We start from the raw sequence: 21,746 nt of genomic DNA on the forward strand, positions 1-21,746 counted from the left end.
CCACAAATGAACAATATGGGAAGGACAATTCAATGGCCACAAATTTGATGACCTTGATAAAAATGAGCCTGTTCCTTGAAAGACATAACCTATTAAAACTTATAGAATAATTAATTGACGATCTGGATATGCATGTGCCTATTAAAAGAAGTTGGGCCAATATTAAATCACCTTCCAAAAAAGAGAAAGTACCTAGCCCAGATGGTAAATTAGCAAATTGTAACAAGAGCTTAAGAAAAAATTATACCTTAAGTCATTCTATGAGGTCAGTATCACCTTAATGCTAAAATCTGGTCAAGATATAGGAAAACCATACATCAATATGGCCAGTGAACTTAGATGCAAATGTCTCCTCCAGCAGGATTTTGGCAAATCCAATCCTAGGGGATGTGGGACCGTGTTACTAGACAGGCATAAGAACTGATAAGGCTGACTGAGCTCAAACCCTGGGAATCTCAGCGATCTGACTGCAGGGGTGGAGCCAGTCCCTACCTGTCTCTGTTCCTACTCTTGCACATATAACCTTGACCCCCACTGAGAGGACCATGGATACTCAGTAACGTAGCATAATACCTGGATTTCTTCTCCATGCTAATGAGGTGTCTACATAACCTTCAGCCTTTAACCAATGACCTTCCTGTTCTGGGTATTCCTTCCTTCAAGAGGTATATAATGCCTGGTTCACTCCAACTAACATGTATGTGTCCACATCTGCCCTCAATATGAACAAGCAAGGGTCATCTCGGAGAGCTGCTTCATTAAAGATTGCTACAGGGAAGGCTTGCAACTAAAGTGCTGTGACTAAGACTCCTGAGGAAGGCTTTCTCTCCCTCCAACCCATCCAGTACACTGGGCATTCACTCTGAATCAGACCAGATTCTGCTTGTCCTGGGCACATAGTCACCCTCTCCACCAGATGCCTCTGGTACCCAGAGAGGAGACCAGGAACCACTGTGGACACCCCATTTTGGACTTTGCCCTGCCTCCTCTTGGTGACATGCCTGTGACTCCCTGGAACTCCCAGCAGAGAGACAGGAAGCAGTTTGACATCCAATCTAATAATAAGATTTATATACCATACCCAAGTGTGATCTCTCACAGATATAAAAGGCTGATTCAACACTGAAAAAATCAATTAATGTTAATCTATCAGATCAACAAACTGAAGAAGTCAGAAAATACTGGAAACTGAATTATAATGGAAGTGCTAACATATAAAACCTCACGCACACTGCCAGCACTGTCCTTAGAGATGGTTTATTTAAAGGCAGTTTTCAGAGAAGAAGACAGAAAAGGAATAGCAAAATTTGCCAAATAACAACAGAAAAGGCCAAGCCAGATGTGGTGGCATATGCCCGTAATCTCAGCAGTAGGAAGTGGGAGGCCAACAAAGTGTTCAAAGTCATCCTCATTACATAATGTGCTGAAGCCAGGCTGAGTACAAGGAATTCTGTTTCAAAGCCAACTAAACAAGCAAACAGATGAAGGAAAGCAGTAACAAAAATGTAAGTGGACGAGGCCAACAGAATAAAGGGCGTGACTAAGCAACCATTATCTAGAATAAAATGGAAGAATCAATGCAGACGGGTCATCAAAAAGAACTTAATAATAAATTTGGAAATGTAGACCCACAAACAAATCCCTAGAAAGAAACCAACTCAAGAAGTAGAAAAATTAAACAGTCCTATCTATAATTATAAAATAATTGAGTGTAAAATTTAAGCTTGTACCATCAGTAAAACTCAAGATGGTTTCACTCAAGAAATCCGACAATCATTTAAGGAGCTAATGGATAAATATTACTCAGGTGTTTTGTTGTGGTTTTGTTTTGTTCAGAGAGAAAAGAGAAAGAGGATAATAAATAAATAAAATAACATTTCCTTTCTAAGGAAAATAAATAAAAGAACAGAAGCCAGAAAAAGGACACACTCTTACTTTCACTGAGAAGTTGCAAGAAAGAAAACAGGAGAGATAGAGGGTGTGATGGTTTCAAAATTCTTGATCTAGGTAGTGGCACTATTAGGAGGTGTGACCTTGTTGGAGTAGGTGTGGCCTTGTTGGAGGAAGTGTGTCACTGTAGGGGCAGGCAATGTGACCCTCCTCCCAACCAGGTGGGAGTCAGTCTTCTCTAAGTGGCCTTCAGATGAAGATGTAGAACTCTTCTCCAGTATCATGCCTGCCTGGACGTTACTGTGTTCCCACCTTGATGGTAATAGACTGAACCTCTGAACCTGTAAGCCAGCCCCAATTAGATGCTGTCCTTAAAAGAGTCGCCTTGGTCATAGTGTCTGTTCATAGCAGTAGAACCCTAAGACAGAGGGCTAAAATTAAAGTCTGGCAGTCCCCAATGTAAAAATGATGGGAGAAGGCTGCTTTTAGTGATGGACATTGGTACTACGTTCCACAGTAGGGACTGGGAAGTTGGTTTATAGTTGTAATGGTTTGTATTGTGGTGGTTCGAGTGAGAATGACCCTCATAGGCTCATATATTTGACTACTAGGTCTACATTTGGTGGAGCTGTTTGGGAGGGATTAGGAAGTTTGGCCTTATTGGAGGAGGTGCGAAGAGAGAATATCTTGTGTATTGTATGGATGTATCACCTGTCAATTAAAACAAAAAAACAAAAACAAACAAACAAAAAAACCCTTATGGCCTATAGGAAAGGGTCAAATAAAAGGTCAGGACATTCGGGAGGAGAAAGAATTCTGGGAGAGAACCAGGAGGGAAATTAGCCCAGGGAGGTGTGATCAGTTATAAGCCTAGCTATGTGGCCAAGGTATCTGTAAATATATTATGAGTCTGAGTCTTACTTCTGGGAACATGGGGCTGGGAGGTAGAGGCAGACCAAACTGTAACAGAGGTGTCTCACTGGGGGTGGGCTTTGAGGTTTCAAACGCCCACATCATTTCTAGTTCCCCTTCCTCTCTGCCTCACAGACACTGTCCGACACCTGAGCTCTCAGCTCCTGCTCCAACACTGTGCTTGCCACACTCCCTCGCCATGATGAACACGGACTCTGCTAGCCTTTGGTACTGTGAGCTCCAGGTTAAATGCTTTTTAAAAATAACACGCCTTGGTCACAGTGTTCTGTCATGAGACTAAAAATGTAACTAAGACACGTGCCTCCATTATGTTGGTTAGAAAACACTTGTGAGGTGGTGTGGTGTATATTTGTGAATTCACATGCATGTGCATGTAGAGATCAGAAGTTGATGTCAGATGTTCTTTATTTTTTTTTCCACCTTACTTTTGAAACAGGGTCTCTCATTGGACCTGAAGCTATACTGGACAGTGCAGGAGTCTTTGGGATTGGCCTGTCTCTGGGTACCTTCCACTCCCCGTCACAACACTAGGCTAACAGGCATATACCACTTTCATGTGGCTTTTGTATGTGTGCTGGAGATCTGAACTCAGATTCTTGTGCTTGCCTAGCGATCGCTGTACCCACAGACTCATCTTTTTCTGAGCACTTGAAATGTGTCCTGAAGTGTCCAAAGCATAAAATGCACATAGTACTTTGAAGACTTACTATGAGAAGACTTTGAATGAGTCATTTCCATATTAATAATGTGTTTAAATGAAATATTGTGGATATATATTCACAATATGTGTGTGTATATACATATATATATATATATATATATATATATTAAAATGAATGTTTGCCATCAAACATACCTTTTAAAACTTCTCTAATACGGTTATTAGAAAAATTTAAATAACGTATATGACTTGACTACGATTATATTCAATCATGCTGATTTCAACAAGCTAGGATCTACTTGTTTTTTTAAAGCTTGTTTCCTAAAGCAATAGCTATAAATGTGTATATTGAGAGGCAAGTACAAGATCATTCCACCTAAAAGCTTCAGACTGACTACATTTCAAATGTCCACCAATAAGAAACAGAAAAATTAACTCTAGTGTTTAACGCGCAATACTGTTTAACAACAAAGGCGAATAAGCCACAGCTCCAAGCAACAACATAGACAACCCCGTGGCATTATCAGAAGATTTGTCTCTTCTGATCCTATTTATACAGATTTTTAAACAGGAGGAAGACACGAACGACAACATTAGAAATCAGAATAATATTTAAATTTGAGGAGAAAGAAGCATTCGCGGACTGTGCTGAGAGGCTTTGGGGGATTCATGGTGTCCTGTGACATGGACTAGTAGTAGAGACGTGGACAGAGAAGTTCCTTCACTGGGACACACTTATATAAAGTATGTTTGCCTTCCTATATCCCATTCTTTCCAATAAAATTTAAGAGGGACTAGTGAGACATCAAGCAATTTATTGCAAACAGCTTTAGTAAGTGGAGACCTTCCTGGTAATTTTCTTCTGCCTGATCTATCTATGGAAACTGCAAGTAAGCATGTCAAGAAGTTTTTTAAAGAACATCCCCTGCCCAGTAAGAAAATGCTGATATTTCCCAGTTCTAGGTCTTGCTCTCTAGCTTAAGAATTTCTCAATTTCTGTTTGCTCATGAAACTTGGCACTGCAGGCTACATTCTGAAAACTATCGGCCATGTTTTTTTCCTTCATTTGAACCTAGAGTCCCAAGCATGCTAAGCAAAACTTCCACTGAGCTACGGCCTCAGTCCTCCCCACGCTCTGCTTTTAGACATAGCCTCACTTGGTTGCTCAGGCTTGCCTTAAATTTGCAATCCTCTTGCTTCGATCTCCTGAGTGGCACCTGCCCTCACATCAGTTATGTTTTCAAAAATAAAACGTAGAACCTGAGAACTGAACATTTTAAAGAGACACGTGCCAACCATGAATCAGAATTTATGTGACTTTAATGGGATTTATGAATTTAGAAACACATATGTACAATGTATACAATGTATAATCTATACAATCTATTACACATCATTTTGGGTGTTTTATGCCGCTGTATCGACCCAAGTTATTCAGTAGTTAATAGTCTAAGGCCAAGAGTTTAAGACACATGCCTGTCTGGTGGAAAAACCAGAGCAGATATTGAAAACTACTTTTTCCAACTACTTCTTATTATTTCAAGTCAAGTAGGTGCTTTCGTCCCTTGGTATCCCTGCCTCCACACTGATACATTGCATTACCCTGCATTATCCCACCGCACACATGGGAAAAGGCTTCAGCTGAAAGTGTGGCACCTTTATTCCCTTTACGTTTGACATCCTTGATAAGTGTGGTGCCACACACCTATAATCCCACTATATTGGAAGCCGACCGACATAGGAGGATTATGAGGTTGAAGCCAGCCTGGTTCACAGAACAAGACCATACCTCAATAAAATAAAACACAAAACAAACAGCCATAAAAGTAAGCAAATAAAAGTACCTTCATCCTATCATTGAGCTCCATCAGGTTTTGGGTATACATGTTATCTTTCTAACCACACTGTAGCATCCCTGTCAGATCCATATTTGTTTGCCTCAAGCCACCTTGCTAAATCTAAGACATACAGATACATAATGATTATGAAATAAGCATTTGCTGAATCCAAAGGATATGCAAACATCTGGCTGAGACTTCACACTCCACTGATATATCCCCTCATTACAGGGCTATTACGAACTCAGACTCCTGTGTCAGACTGACCTCAATATGGATTTGGCATCCCCACTTACTATCTGTGGGTTGCTGGATGCATTGCCTAAGCCGAGTCTCTCTTGATAGATCTGATAGTACCAGATGTACTGCAGAAGATCCCTGTGAGGATTAAAAGGAATAATCGATATAAAATACCTCCAGCAGCAGCTGGCACAATGCGAACACAGAGAGCGGTTAAGACACCTCTTAGGGCATGGCAAATCCTGAATCAGAGAACAGCTTTGATGAAGAATCATAGAATCAACTGGTCAACCAGACCAACGCCTCCAGGGATTGCTATACACTGTTAGAACAGATTCTGCTTTTGTTAACCCATTTTTAACCACAAGGAGTTCATGAGAACTGACTAAAGCAGCTTTAATTCCTCCAAGCCTTCTCTTTTCTTTCCCTCCGTCCCTTCCTGTTTCCCTCCCTCCCTCACTTTCCTCCTCACTCCTTCCCTCTGTCCTTTCTTCTGGTATCACTCTATAGCCCAGGCTGGCCTCAAATTCACGATAATCCTCTCTTTGACCTCCTGAACACTAGGATTTCAGGCCTGTACCACATACCAAGCCTAAACTCATCCTTATTAATAGGCTGAACCTTTAAAAAAAATAGGTCGAACCTTATAATATAGCTGTTGTATGAATCAAAATGATCAAAGTACCTACACTTTCTAATAAAAATGACCAGATACTTGTCCTTTTGTTGCCTCTTCCTTTCATCTTGGCCCAGTGCCTACCTACTTCTTCCTAGATGATGACCCTTTAGGAATGATGGGAAACTGATGATGAAAATCACAAGTCTAAGTCCGCCCTCTGCGGACTAGCATCGACCCGGCTCTCCTTCCAGTTTTCCATCTCATAGAAATAGAAACGTTTAAAGCAAATGGTTTAATCAGAGGAACTGCTACAGAGCACGACACATGGAGATTTGCTAGTGAGTCACTGCCCACTAGAAGGTTCTGTGGTATTGAAAGTTCCCAGATGTGAATTATTCCACGTAGTAGCCAGTAGCTTGGAGTATTATAACAGATAATACTCCGAGTGATACCAATATCATGTGACTGAAGAAACCTTAGTTTGACTTAAGTTTGACTTAAGAGTCTGTCTGCCTGCCTGAGAATCTACCAGAGCCTCAGACAACATGGAAAAGAGTTTACAAAGGCTCCACATCCTTAGCCCTTCATTTCATTTGTGTTTTTTTTTTTCTTGAGACAGAGTGTCATGCCACCCAGGCTGGCCTCAGACTTGCTCTGGGAAGCCTCGAATGCCTGCTGCTCCTGCTACAATCTCTCCATCGCTGGTAACTCAGCTGTGCAGCACTGCATAACCCAGGTGTGGTGGTGGATCCCAGTGATTGATGCTGCATGCTGGCCAAGCATTCTAACAGCCTAGATACACCTCCAACTCCCTGATTTCGATGAAAACAAAATTAAATAGCAGCGCGTAGCTAGCAGCTCGCAGACTGAAAGCCATGGCTGTAGAATAACAGGAGGCAGGTAAGAGAGGAGGCTGGGAAAATCAGCCCGCGGAAAGGAGCTCCAGGAAGCACGTGGAGTGCAGGTTCATCCTGAGGGGAAGAAGAGTCCTTGGGAATCACGAAGGGTTTTAAGCCCCAGGGAGTGATACAGTCTGATTCAAGTTTTGAAAGAGGACTCCTGCTACCACGGGGAGATTGACAAGAGACAGGTAGAAGCGCTAATATCTGAGTTTGTTTTCTAAGGGGACCCTTACATTCAATGTCTGTGTGTATTTCTATCCATAGCAAGACTCTTTGTTAGTAGTAATGAATTACTACTCATAGTAATGGCCCTCCCCACTGAGGCTGCTTTTGGCTGTGGTCCTGCCAATAACTCTAGTTCCTCAATGTCCTTACTTCCTAAGGTGCCAGCAAAGAGCCTTCCTGGGCAGGAGGCAACTACCTAAGAGTACTCTAAGCCCACTGCCTGACTCATTGTCCTCAGAACGTGTTTCTTAACCAGGACCTTCTCAGGTCTCTCTCCAGCCTAAGGCAGGATGCCTACGGGACAAGACAAAATAAAAGACCAATTTAAGTCCCCAGGAATGAGGATGGTAAGCTAAACTCACCCAAAGAAATTTTGTTTGCCTCTCTCTAGGAACTAGTATATACACGTGCATGCTCACAACATCTCCCCACATCCTCCTGGACACACACTATGCCAAAGCACACTGACATTGTATGTAGAACTCTCCTCAACTCGTAGAATTCCCACTCCCATATCTGTGTAAGGCTGATTCCTCCATAGGATCAGCCTCCACCATCTCTACTCCATGGGCACAAAAGCAAACAGACCAACAGCCAGAAGTGAGGCCCCGGAGCTGGGGCTATGCGTGGCCTGGGGTGAAGCACATTTTCTTTGGAGCCTGCTTGATGTGGTTTCAAGTCTCAGCATGGCCATTTTGACTAAGTAGGAGGTCGTGAGCTGATCATTTGACTTCCCATCTTCATTTTCAATTCTACAAAATATGCAAAACATGTCCTTTAGGAAGTTTGTGAATAATAGTTTGATTATTATTATTATTTTTTAATCTTGTGTATTTATTGGCTGTGGCTGTAAAGCACACGCAGTAGGTGAAAGCTGAAAATTGTTAAGTGTTGGGAGCTTCTGGGGCCTCGGGACTGGTGTCGACACAGAGCAAAGATCAAACTGTCCCCCCACACCTTGATGTATATGAGTAAGGGATCTTACAGGATATTTTATAAATGAGGCCTGTGAACTCAAGACAGGTAGTGATACAAATAAGGTCACACTGAGTCAAGATTGCAGGTGTGTTTGGCCAGGTTCGTCCAGGGCTCCTTTCTCCAAGGACGCTTCTCTTGTAAGTGATCATTCTTTGGACCTGGGGTTGCTCCCCTGAAGCACTGGTAAGAAAGGCAAGCAGGCAGATACCACCATTCCCGGTTGCTATGGCAACTGCAGCTCGCTCTCTAAGAGGCTCGGCTCCTCCAGCCCCTCCCAATCACGCAGCGGACGTGACACGTGCGGCGGGGTCACGTGTTGTTGTGGGGTCCCCCGGAAAGCTGCTTCCGGGTCAATGCAGGACACTGGGCTCTGGCGGCCGGAGAGGGGGTCGAGGTGAAACGGAGCCGGTCCGGGGCCGGCCTGGAGCAGGCCGGAAGCCGAGCGGCGGCGACGGCGGTGGCCGGGCGGGCGGAGGCGCAGCCCGAGGAGCCGCCGCCTCCCGGGCCGACGGGTGAGTGTAGCCCGGCAGCCGCTCCTCCGGGGCCGGAGGCCCGAGGCGTGCTCTACCTGTGTGTGTGGGGGGGGATGGGGGGGAGGTCAAGCCTGGGACCCTGGGAGGACGGAGCACTGATGGAGGGAAGGAGGCTGGGCAGCGGGAACAAGCCAGGTGCTCCCAGCCTCCTTGAGGCCTGGGAGTAAGGAAGCTGCACTCTGGGTGGGAAACTTAGCTTTGAATCACTGAATCAGGAAAACGCTGTAAACAACTGGACCTGTCAAGTCCTCGGGATGTGTTCCCATCTGTAAGGTTTGGTGTCTTAGTGGGAAAGAGCAGCTGTTCCCATACTCCTGGGTCACTAAGCCTGTCCCTTTCAGGGGGACTGCTTGAAGCTTGTAGTTTGATAGGAATTTGGGGAGCTTGTATTTGTACCAAGCCATATTAAGATTGGGGGCTGCCACGAGACTCCATTCTGGCTTCTTAGGAATGGTGCTTTTGAAAGGATCTGTGGTAGGCTGAATAGAGTACAGACTTCTGTAACTGCTAGGAAGACAGTCTGGGATTTGGGGAAGGGAAGAGGATCTGTCTTCCTTAGGGACACAGGCAGCAATTGCAGAAGTTGTAGTTGAGGAAAAGTTGACTGGAGGAGTTGAACTGTTGACAGTCGGGGGGGGGGGGGAGGAGGAGCCTCACTCCAAGGTTGCTTAGCTACACTAGTTTGTAGGCACCGCCTTAGGGCTATTATGGAAACTGGCAGGACTTCAAGGCCAGCCAAGAGCTTGGCTGGGACTTGTCCTTCTCTCTGCTTCTGTGTGGCCTTTGCCGGTGTATTCAGGAACTTTTGAATAGATTTCAGTGGTTCCATCTTGAGCAAAGAGAGCTTGAGTAGATTGTTTTGGGGGGGAAGATGGGGAGACCCTGGGGTCAAACGCCGGCCTGGTTAGGCTTGCCCCTGTTGTATTCTGTCTCTGTAGCTCCTGATAGGATTCCATAGGCTCATCTTGAGCAGAGAGTTTGATCTTGGTTCAGGGATTAAGGATGTTTAGTTAGTCCAGGTCCTTTGACTTTAGCCATAGTTCTGTAATGACTTTCCAACTTAATAAAAAACAAAAGCCTCACACTAATCAGGATATTATGATTTAGCCCATGCACCTATCTGAGAATGAAAGGTTTTTACAAAGTAGTGGGTTTTTGATACAGAATCTTTTGGCCTTGACCTCACTGCGTAGCCCAGGTTGGCCCGCCACTCACTGCACTCTTTCTGTCCCAGCCTCTCCAGTGCTGAGCTTAAAGGCATCTGGTTTCACAGAGCAGCATTTGCCCTCGTTAGGTACCTTCTGCCTATTTCTGTTATGTTCCATTTTCTGTCATCAGAAAGAAAACATGCTGACTGAATTCCAGCAAATCGATTCGTCGGTCACAATTTGTGGTTAGAAAAAAATGGTATCTTTAGGCATTTTTTTTTTTAATTTTATTTTTTGTTGTATGGTTCGTAAGCTTCTGGAGGGCAAGTGCATTCCATGCACTTTGCAGGGGGCAGCTTCAGGGTTCAGTTCACTAGGTGGTGTGTGCTTGACCCGCTTTCCTGAAAGTTCCCTAAGGCTAACTTCTGATGCAATTGGACACAAGTTTGTCTTGATTTTTTTCTCTGTCCTTTGCCATCCCTAGGAAATACAGCCCTCTTAGTTATACTTAACAGACATTTTATTTTATTGTTGCACTATTAAAAGATACACCAACCAACCTGTGGGGCTGAAGCAATGGCTCAGCAGTTAGTGAGCGTCCGCTCTTCCTGAGGACCAGAGCTTAGCTCTCAGCATTCATGCTGGGGGGGGGGGGTTGGGTTCTGCATATTCTCTGCCTGTGGCTCCAGCTCTGAGGGGACCCGTAACCTTCTGTCCCGTACTCATACACACGGGACATATACTCACCCAGATACACCTACGCACACACACATACAAATAAGGTCAGTTTTTTAAAAAGAGGAAACACGAATTTACCTGGCTGCTGTTTGATTCTATGTCAAGGTCTCTAGCAGTTTTTAGATGGTGGGTTTGCTCTCTGCATCAGGATAGAAGTAAAGTGCATGTGTCGGGCTATGAGAAAACTTAATCATAAATGTGAGCGTGACCTTCAGTCAGATAGCACGTAAATTTCTCATCTGAAGATACTTTTTCCGTGTTTACCACATAGAGGAAGGGCTGGGTGGCAGCTCAGCAGGTAAATGGCTGGCCAGGCAAGCCTGAAGGCCTGTGATTCCTACCACCCTCGCAGAGAAGCTGGGCACCGCGGCTCACTTGTCTTCCCAACACTGGGGAGTCAGAACAGCAAAATCGCAGGGCCTGAATCAGTGAGCTCCATCTTTGGCCAGAGACTATCTCAGACTCTAAAGAAGGCAGCACCTCCAGAAACACAGTGCACAGCCACACAAGGCAGGGGAAATCCTTAGAGAAGCAGTATCAGTTCTTAATAGCCATTGGTAGACATCTGTGAACAAAACAAGGGCCCTTCACATGTCGCTGCTTCCTTTGAAAGTTGTCACACAGCCTGCAGGACATGGCATGTCACTGGATGTTTCCTCATTTCTGTAACTGATGACAGGATGCATACGTAAGACAATCTTAACAGTCTTACTTCGTGTGGATGAAGATGGTGTTTAGAGGCATGCTTGCCTGAGTGCTTGCCTGAGTTAAGCCTCGTCAGCGTAGCCCACTTCAGTGGATGTCCCACAGCACCATGAGCACAGGGCACCTCCAGACGGCTTTATGAAATAGGCCCCTGCCTTCATTGATGGCTTGTGCTGTGGCTGCTGCTGAGGGGGATTGGGTTGGAACGTGTGAACTATTGTGTCTCTGAGCAGCTAAATATTTCGTGTTTTAAAGAATGTTTTGTAGTAGGTGTTGGGATCACTAGGGAAGACCTTCATTCATTTCAAGACTTTTGGAATTATTTGTACACTTGAATAAACAACTTCAGAGAACTCCCTGGGTTTGATCCTTTGTCCTTTGTAAACTCTTTCCTCCATCCCTTGACACTCAAATCCATAGAAGGCTCTTCGGCCCTTGTAAAGTTTGCTTCCAAACTGCTTAGGGCTTGGAAATTGGACAATTGATGCTTGTTGGGATACTGAGTAAAATGAGATTGTGTTGCTCCAAATAGTGGTTTTTGTGAGTGAGTGTGTGTGTGTGTATGTGTGTGTTGTGTATGTGTGTTTTAAATTTAAATGGTGTAGCATGTATATGGGCTATTCAGGCCAGCGTACTCACATCTTACTCCTGAACTGTATTCTGTGAAATGAGGTTTTATAAACTCTGGGTCTGACCAGCTATGTAAGATGCCACCCATATACACCCAGCCCTACCCTTAGACCAGGAAATGACCCCAGAACTGTGACCATGGAAGGCCAACGCTCTACCACAGCTCCAGGAAGAGTTCTGAACAGTACCTTGGAGCTGCTAGTGCTACAATCTGGGTTTAGTAGGTGAGAAATATCCCTGAGCTGTGCCCTCCATGAAGTCTCAGGAGTTGTCAGCCCTGCCTTCTGAGACTACGCATCCTGGGTCTTGAAGCTTGGAGCCGCGGTAGGCCAGCTGTCTTGACTGTGCTGCTCTGATTGCCATGGGTCCTGCCCAGCTCTGTGAGGGAACTCTTACAGAAAATGGGGCTGCCTGTTCTCTCCTGCAAGACCATCAGCTGTCACTGTTCAACCAGCACTAAGAAAAGAGCCAAGTGTCATGGCTGATGGCCAGGGCCTTCTCTAGCTTTCCTTAATTTTCTTTTTTGACCATCATTCCATTTCCCAAAATATATACTTGTCCCACCCAGATTACCGCTCATTGTGCCTCCCTTTGCCAGTGAGAGGGTGACCCTTTTTTCATCAAATCCAGTTCATTCTTGTTTCCTTTTGTATGACCTCTCTCCTGTGAAGTCTTTGTGCTTCATTATTGTATGGGAACTACCCAGAGGTCAGCAGTCTCTAACACCTCCGAACCTCACAGCCAGCCAGCTAGCTAAGTTCACAGAACAGGTGAATCGTGTCGACTGAACTTCGAGTTAAAAAGTGGATTCCTTATTCCATCCTGGGCTTCCTGAACCAAAATCTCTGGGTGGGGCCGGAGACATTTCTGTCTTAGTGCTCTGTCCCATGGTTGTTCTGCCCAATAAAATTTAAGAGTCATCAATGTAGCATGATGCTTTTTAAACTATAGCAGGTCCACACAAACGACTTCTGAGTACATGATGTTTAACGAACTGAGCAGTGCCCTATATCAACAGGCTGGTTTAGTTTTAGGACTTTGAAGTCAGCCTTCCTGGGAATCCTGGCCCTGTCAATCACTAGTCAAATGACCCAAGCCTTGTTTTGCTTGGGTTTTCTGATCTCAAATGGGGTTAATGGTGCCTTTTATGAGTGCCATGAGAGTTAAATAAGATAGTAATGGAAGCTACAAGGCACGTGCACAGAGTAAACACAGGCTTTCTCTGCTGTTGTGAACACAAGTGGCTTATCAGCATCCTCCCGGTCAGGTTGATCGGGAGGCCAGATTCCTGCCCAGTCTTCATTAGCATTGGGATGGGATGGTTTCAGGAATGCAGGCTTATCATAGTTTCCATTTCCAGTTAACCGATCCAGGATCTGTGTCATGATTAAGGACTTAGGATGTTTTGCTGTCTTTAAAAGGATTGCTATTGATATAGCATGTTTAATCTCCTCCTTTCATTTTCCCACTGCCCAGTGACTAGGATGTAAACTTCATAAACACAGCCCCTTGTGGTGGGACCACAGCCATGTCCACCTTCTGGGCTCCTCCCCTCTGCACAGGGCAGCGCAGTGTGGCACAGCATTGCACAGGGCAGTGCAGCGTAGCGCTGTAGCAGCCGCACCAGTCTGCCTCCCTACCTGCATCTGTCATTCACTTATCTGCACCAGCTCCCTCCCTTTCCCATCTGCTGGTTTCTGATGGCTTCTTTGCAGCCATACTATGTGTGACACTCCTTAGCGAGGTTAGTCACACTCAGCGTGTTCTCAGAGTGCTTGCTCTCCCTTCTGTGTGAATGTTGTGTTCTCCTGACTTCTTGGTGGGCACGGGGCTAACCTTGGCTGTGTTTCCAGCTGTTGTGTTAGGACGCTGGTGATTTGACTTACCTTAGGGGCCTCTTTGCCATGACTTCCCTGCTCTGTGTTCCCAATAATAACTGTTAGTTCCTTCCTATATGCTAACCACTTAGCTAGGTGCTTTCATTGAACAAACATTATTTCATAATGTTCACAATTCTGAAACGGCAATGCATAGCTTCACTTTACTGTTGGTTTAGGCATAGAGAGGTAACTTGTGTAAATTACTTAATGATCAGAATGACTCGAACTAAATGAAGCATGACCATTTTAAAACTAAAGATTTCTTTTTATTTCTAATTTTATATATCTACATGTATGCTGTGTGTAGGTGTGTGCTTGTGAGTGCAGGTGCCTGGAGTGTCCAGAGGAGGCACTGGATTCCCTTGGAACAAGTCCCTGGTGGTCATGAGCCTCCAGCACAGGTCCTCCTTAGGAGGAGTGCATGCTCTTAACCACTGAGCCACTCGCTAGCTCTTGGAAGCGTCCTCTTAAGTACAATGCTTTTCTGTAAGTAGATTAAATACACACACATACACACACACACACTCAGAGAGGGAGAGCATGCGCACTCGCACACTAGAGACACAAGAGACAAACCTCAGGAGATTTAAGTAGTTACATTTGCAAAGCTAATGGGTGTGAACCGTCTAGCAGTTGACTAACCATGTGCCCGGAAGTACCATTGCAGGTCATGTTAAGATTGTTCTTAGAATAATGCTTTCCCAGTGATTTTCCAAATTCTTCTTCCCAGTCTACTGTATACCTCCTCAATCCACTTGATTTTTATTTCACTGTCAGTTGTCAGTAGATACTGCATCGTGTTGACTCAAAGTAAAGTTAACTTTTCCATCCAGGCGATCCAATATTTGGTGTGTGTCACGCTCCGCTGTGGGTAACACGGAGCAGGGTGACATGGCCTCACTGGTGGACACTAGCGGGTCACAAGAAGTGTCCTGTAGAGTGGAAGAGAAGAAGAGATGGTAATGCTGTGTCTGTTTGGCACTGTGGTCAGAGGCAGCCTCTGAGAAGGTGACATCTGTGTTTAAATTCGAGGCTCTTGGATGCAGAGATGAAGCACTCTGCAGAGAACCAGCAAATGGGGGAAATGAGTTTGGCAGGCTTAAGAAGTAACAGGAAGGAGAGTGGAAGGAAGTGGGCTGAGGAGAAGAGCAGAGCTCAGGCCCTAGCAAGCCCAGCCTTGAAGCCCACGGGCTTGGGATCAGGTCTTGTCCTAAGTGAGAAAGGAAGCCATTAGCATTCTGAAGAACACAGTTGGCTTACATTTGAATAGACCACAAGAAGTTATGAGATACCAGTGAGGAAACTGCCCCTGAGGTCTGAGCAGGGTCGATGACTGTTGAACTGAGTAGAGCACTGAAAATGGAGGCTGAGGAAGAGTTGGATGTGATGCCTGAGGGCTGTACTGGAGGGAAGTGCAGGCAAGTGGACTGTGGTGTGGAGAGCTCTGACTGCCCGAGCCCTTCTCTTCATGTGCCGCCATCCTCTAGGGCAGCCCCTCCCCCAGGGCAGTCTGTGTCCAACTTTATTCTTCTCTGGTTAGTCATCTCGTGTGTGTGTGTGTCACTTATCACTTTCCCCCTAAGTTCTAGGGACTGAACCCAGAGTTAAACCTTCAAGCCTTCTACATTGTTTTGAAAACAAATGCAGATTCCAAGTACTGTCTATAGGCATCCTTAACCTTGTCTCTTGGTCCACATAGACTAGTTCCTCTACAACTGTCTTTGAGAGCTGGAATTGATGGATCAAATATTATGTGCTGCTGGCAGGACGTGGGGGTGCATGCTTGGAATCTCAGCGTGCTGGAGGTGGAGGCTGGATGATCATGAATTGCAGACTAGCCCGGGCAACATGGAGACTTGATGTGGTTCCCTTTAGTTTTGCTATCTAGAGGGGTAGTCTGCTGTAAGGTGTTTGCCCCAGGTCTGCTCATTCTCGTCACATGTGAGCTCTCCACAGTGTAGGAGAACTTTCCCCCGGGGCCTCAGCTGTCAGGGTTTTAAACTTTTGCTTATGTGTATGTAAAATCACTGAGATTTTCATTTTTGTCTGGGTTATTGAGGGTGAGCATCTTCTCCATAATTTTATTATTCAGTTGAGAGTGATCTGTTAAATACTTGTTCATGTCTTTTATCCATTTTCCCCATTGGATTTTAATTTTTTTAAAAAAGAAAAAAAAAACAACTCTTTGTATTTTACATATATTGCATAATCTTTTTCCAGTTGTAGATGTGTCTTTTATGTTTTTAACTTCTTTTGATGATCAAAAGCTTTTAATTTCATTGTCAACTACTTTCTGTGTTGAAGATGTTTTGTTATGAAGTCTCAAAGTCAAGGGCATAGAGTAGTCCTTAGGAGGTGTGCCTGTGGGCTGGAGCTCTGGGAGGAGTGTCTGTCTGCCTCAGGGGGCGTGGCTTTAGGAGGAGTGCCTGTCTGCCTCTGGGGGAGGGGCCTTAGGAGCAGTGCACGCTTGCCTCTGGGGAAGGGGTTTGCATTTGGGTTTTGTCTGGAGTTGAGGTTTTTCCTGTGCTCTGAGGTTGGCATCCAGTTTCTTTTCTACCCTAATTTTCTTTTTCCTCAGACCTATATTCACAGTTTCAGGATTAATTATTGACTGCTTTTAAGTTTTTCCAGCTGGTTTCTCTGCCCCTTCATCCATTATTTATATGGGCCCTGGGCCCGGTTTCTCTTTTCTTGGCCTATTCTTTCCTTGGAGTTGTTCTCAAACACAGTGTAGTTGGTTTTGTTGTTCTCAGTGATTTTCTGCAAAGTCACCTTGAGTTTATGGATATAGAACAGAAGTTCCTCCAGGAAACACAGATTAGTTCCTGTGAACTTGTGATCCTGAAGACATGTTCTGTCACACGAGCAATGACAATACATGGCCTTCTTCTTCATTTATCTGTTTTAAGACATTTGTTTATTCACTTGATTCCCAGTGGATTCACAGCACTGTGATTTATGTCTGAATGAAACTGTCTAATGGGCGTGTTTCCTCCACAAGGTACACGAGAGCCTCCCGTGTCTTAGGAGCAAATACCATTTCGGTATTAGTCTTGAGAGACTTCTTAAATAGCTGCATCAGAAGCACCAAGCCCTAGCATTCAGTAGATCCCCAGATGGGAGCTTGTTTACAGAGCTGGAACCAGAGCCCCGCCCTGTCTGCCTCAGCTCCTGGGACTCATCCGGTGACTCCTACTGTGGACCCTCTGCATGTTTCCACAAATAACTACAGACATTCTGAATTTTGACTTGCAAATACAGTTGGCAAACAGATGGATTTGAGACATGGAAGCCATGCAGAATGGGCTGTAAAGAATTGGAGATAATCTTTTAGGAGATCATTAGCATTAGAGCTGCCGTTGCCATACACATTTCAGTAATGTTTATCAGCGGAGCATTATTTAGTGCGGTGACTTCCACATACTAAGTTTCCTGATTGACTTATGCCATTATTGCAATAAAAACACTGTCTTTTCTTGATGATACTTTTATTGTGTTGATAATTATAGCATTGTTACTTAGTCTATAGGCTTAAATTAGGAAAAATTTCAATTTCTACTTGTTGAAATCAAGTCTAAATGCTTTAATACTTATTGTAGTAATTCAGTGGGAGCATATCTTCCATGACCATCATTAATAATTTAAACCCTACGTTTTTTTAAAGGCAAGTAAGTACCCTTTGTGAAAGGACATCTTTCATTCATTTAGCAGTGTGCGTTCTCATGAAACAATAAATGATTATAAGAAATGTATAGAGATTTTATCCTTCACAGATCAAATCTCTTCTAAGCACTTTGTTAGACTTACCTATTTTGTCCTTCAGGTAGTGCAAGGGTGATAGAAAGTCGTCCAGTTAAGAAGGAATGGCATTATAAAGGTCACACACACTATTTGGTCTTATTACTTGGCAGGAATCAGCATAGTCACAGGCCCTAAGTAGCCAGATCAACTCTATTGTATAGTAATTATAGGTGATAGTAGTTGGTGGTCGGGTAGTAGGTGGAACAGGCACTGGCGTCTCTTAGATGCCTCTGGTGCTAACTGCTCCATTCGTCCTCCAGCAGTTCCCGGAGGCAGAGGTTAGGGGCACTCTTACTCCTTCCCACTCAGAAGCACACAAAGTTGCGAGATCTCGGCAGCTTGTCTGCAGTCGCAGGGATGGCGGACTCTCATCAGCTGCAAGCAGCCTAACTCCAGAGTCAGCCCGCTCCATCAGCAGCAGCAGTGCAGTAGCAGGGGACTAGAAGGAGCCGGTGACTGTGTTTTCACGTGTAAACTTGGCCACGCTCTGTTCGTGGCTGTTGTAACATCTGGTGACTCCTGGTTATCAGAGTGCTTTGTTATCTCCAGAAGGCTGCAGGGTGTAGGCTAGGGTCTGTTCCTAATGAGGCTCGGGCCTTTACATGCCAGCTTCCCTTGCTGCTTCTGGAGCTCAGAGATAATAACGAAAGAGTCTGTAGGCAGTTAGGTAATGACCTTAAACTTGTGTGTTCACAGCTCTAAGAAAATGTGTGCGTTATTAGCGATCCGCTCAAAGGGGTGAAGTCTGCATTACTGCTGGGAGGACAGAGGAGTTTTCCTCCTTTGGTGACTGGCCAGGCAGGGCAACTGTTTTGTGTTCAGGTTTGGTGACTTTGATATAGTTACAATAAGAATTTTGGCTACAGTCAGTCTATTTCTGCAGTCGGGTCTGTTTCTAGGACTTACGTGTGGTGCTGTATACTGTTGACATGAAAAATTCCTTTTTTAATGAACTCAGCATGGCTCAGCAGATCAGGTGCAGCAAGGATGACTTAGCATGCTGCTGTGGCCCCAGAAACCCGAGCAAATCCCCTCAGTTTCCCAAGCTGTAAATACAGATAAGTGTCAGTGTGTTTTTCTGAGAGTGGCTGTGTCAAGTTCTAGGCTTTAAAATGATTCTTAATCTCGGTGTGGAGACATTGGTTTGGGGACATGGATTCAGGAGTAGTCATGTCTAACCCTACTCCAAGTAAGTACAATGATAAAGCTTTGAGATTTTCCTTGGAGGGGTCTGGGTCAAATAGAAAGCTAAGGGTGGGATTAATTTGTTTGTGAAGGAGTTTGTTATGGGGGCTTCAGGGAACTATCTTTGGGGGTATTCAAGTAAAGAGTAGTAAGTGCTACTAGCCTTTGTGGTAGTGGTGGTGTGCTTGTGGTGGTGGTGTGTTTGTGGTGATGGTGTGGCCGCTGAGTCTCTGGGCAATGTTTTCTGTTTCAGAATGCCTAATGGGACATAACCAGTTGGTTTGCAGCATATTTAGTCATTGAGAAACTATAAACTTAGGAAGTATTTAGAAATTAATACTTTGAAACAGTTTTGCATGAAGAGGTACTTTGTTCTGTTTCCTCTCCTGGGGCAGTATACTGGCTAAGCATTCCAGGACTGTGCTTGAATACCCTGGACAACAGGCTTGCATGCCCACCCTGCCTGCTGATGTGTACCTGTAGCTAAGAAAACCTTGCTAACACTGTGTGTGTCTTGTGTGCCATATGGCTCCCAGTAGAAATTGCAGAGAGCTCCCTGGTAACACACAGCCACAGTTTTAACATCTCTGATATCATAATTCAAGGATAGGACTTTTAGTCAAGTAGTCTGAGGTTTGTGCTCCTTGTAGGGAGACCTGTGGTGCTACAGAAGTCTAAGAACTCCGTTCTCACACTCTGTCTGCCCGTGTTTGAGTGACATGTATGTAGTTAGGAAAGCATGATACAGTGTACTTTACACTAAAATACTGTGTGGAGTGCAGTTGACAGAGGCTTTGGGACTAGGATGATTGACGGCAGGATGGGGTGAGATCACAGTGGCATGGCATGGGCTGGTGATGGTCTATGAGCTAACAAGCCGACCAGCCTTGTCTCTGCAGGGTGGCTCTAAAAATGTATTAGACTTGATAGATTTTTCTTACTTCATCCAAAGAGGGCATCTAGTTAGATCTATTACACAAAGCCCAGAGTTAACAGGTAGAGTAGAGGGTGTACCTAACTTCAGAACATACTAAACTGGAGTGCCATAGAGAAAAGCCCTAACCACTTTGCTGCCTTGGACTGTCTTTGAGGTGTTCATCCGGGGCTTCCACTGTAACAGCTCATTAATGGGGTAAAAGCCCCTAACATGGATTTTGTAAGTATGTATGTATAGACACAGAAAGATTTTCATGAACGTTAAGCAAATTCTAAAAGCCACTTAATCTTTGAGTAGAAAATACTTTCTCCATAGGCTGGAAAATGTGGTCTGGAAGGACACAATAAGGTGCGTTCTTAGGCTCAGTCTGCTTGCTTAATAGGTCACGGATGTCTTCTGGGCTCGGGTGGCTTCCAATAGGAAAGGCTTTTGGCTGTACTTACTGCCCTGGCTAGCCTAGCTATCCAAAGGAGTGCTCCAGGCAGGAGTAACAGGCCGTGTGGCGCTGACCGGATTGTCTGCTTACTTTCAAATAGAAGTTTTTAAAAATTCAGATCAGATAATGTAGTTTCTAAACCAATAAGGTGATTAACTGACTCATCTTTAGAGTCTTAAGGTCTTTTCTGGAGGAAACATGTATAGCATCCTACGTTGTCCTAGAGTGGTTGTGTTTCAGTGGGATGCAGCAACGCTTTTCAGAAAAGGACCTGAAACTTCCTAGAATAGTGTTGAAGGTTTGGGATCAAAACCAGAAAGAAGTTTTGGGATGAGGTTCAAAGAGGAATCCACACTTAACGAAAGTCAAATAGATGAGAAAGAACTGGAAAATCAAGAGAACTGGTAACCCCGAGGATTGTGGGAAGTGGCCCTGGAGAGCACCTCCTTTTGGCTTTGTTATGCTGCTCATGCGACCTTTCCAGGCCCCTCCCCTTAGGCTGCACTGTTCTCTCTGGCCCTGAGAACTGAGAAGCAGCAGTTCTCGACCTCTGACCTCTGACCTCCAGGTTTTCTCCTCAGCCACTCCTCTCTTGCACTTTCACCCACCCCTCTAAGATGGGCTCATATTCTATCTCTGTTTACGTTTTGTCTCCTTCTGGTATGGCTTCAGTTCCCTCCCTTGTCTATGTTGAAACAAACTATGGATGCTTTCCCTGAGGTAAACAAATTCAGGTTGCCGTGCCCTGGAAGGATCTAGAGATCCCCATCACTTTGACTCCTGTGTAGAATCAGGAACTCCATCTTTGTGCTGGGTCTACAGTGTCCTTTTATTTCTACGGGGTAACATCTGGCTTGCACGAGGTCAGCATGCTCTGACATCTTCCCGAGCAGACATCTGCACCCCCCACTCCCATCCCTGTATGCTAACAGCATTGGTAATGTTTCAGGTCTCCCTGCCTGGTCCTGGTCCTTGGTCTCTTGTACTTGGAATGTTCTTCTCCAATTCCCTCTTCTGCTAGATGACCCAGGCTTTGCTCCAAAAGTTAACAACTTCCTGTGGATTTTAAAAATACATTTAGTTTTGTGTATGCATGTGTGTGTGAGAGAGAGAAAGGGGGGAGAGAGGGGATGAGAGAGAGCGCACTGCATGTGTGTAGGAGCCTTTGGAGGTCAGAAGAGATACTGGCTCCCTCGGAACTGGAGTTAGAGACAGTTGTGAGCTACTGCATGGATATTGGTAACTGAACCCAGGTCCCCTGCAAGAACAGGAAGTGCTCTTAACTACTGAACAGTCTCTCCTGCCCCCACTTTACTCTTTCTCTGTGACTTGTTTATACATTTATTATCCCAGGTATTTCCTCCTAAGTGGGAAATGCCCAGATGTCAAGGTTGGAATTTTCAGTCTTCTCCCTTTCTTTAGTGCTCAGCACAGATTCAGCCTCTGGTCCATGTGACTTCATTGATT

The 21,746-nt window shown here is 44.7% G+C and overlaps 1 protein-coding gene and 1 long non-coding RNA gene across 3 annotated transcripts in view; one reads left to right on the top strand and one right to left on the bottom strand.

The window, feature by feature from the left end:
- Window positions 1-8,599: 8,599 nt before the first annotated feature.
- Tbcel (tubulin folding cofactor E like) overlaps window positions 8,600-21,746 on the top strand; it is a 60,311-nt gene continuing 47,164 nt past the window's right edge. The window contains exon 1 of one of the 2 annotated variants that reach the window (XM_052188606.1): window positions 8,600-8,798. Coding sequence is in view for 1 of the 2 variants with exons in the window: in XM_052188605.1 (XP_052044565.1) it covers window positions 18,874-18,910 (37 nt within the window). In the remaining variant the exon portion in view is untranslated. Of the gene's footprint in view, window positions 8,799-18,759; window positions 18,911-21,746 lie in introns of those variants that run through there. The other variant, XM_052188605.1, reaches the window with a different exon arrangement.
- Window positions 14,502-18,209, bottom strand: LOC127689202 (uncharacterized). The gene is made up of 2 exons (XR_007978846.1): window positions 17,728-18,209; window positions 14,502-14,852 (listed from the first exon to the last, which is right to left on the bottom strand). It is a non-coding gene; the product is annotated as an uncharacterized LOC127689202 (long non-coding RNA).

Source organism: Apodemus sylvaticus, chromosome 7 (assembly GCF_947179515.1).
Source record: "Apodemus sylvaticus chromosome 7, mApoSyl1.1, whole genome shotgun sequence".
NCBI lineage: Eukaryota > Metazoa > Chordata > Mammalia > Rodentia > Muridae > Apodemus > Apodemus sylvaticus.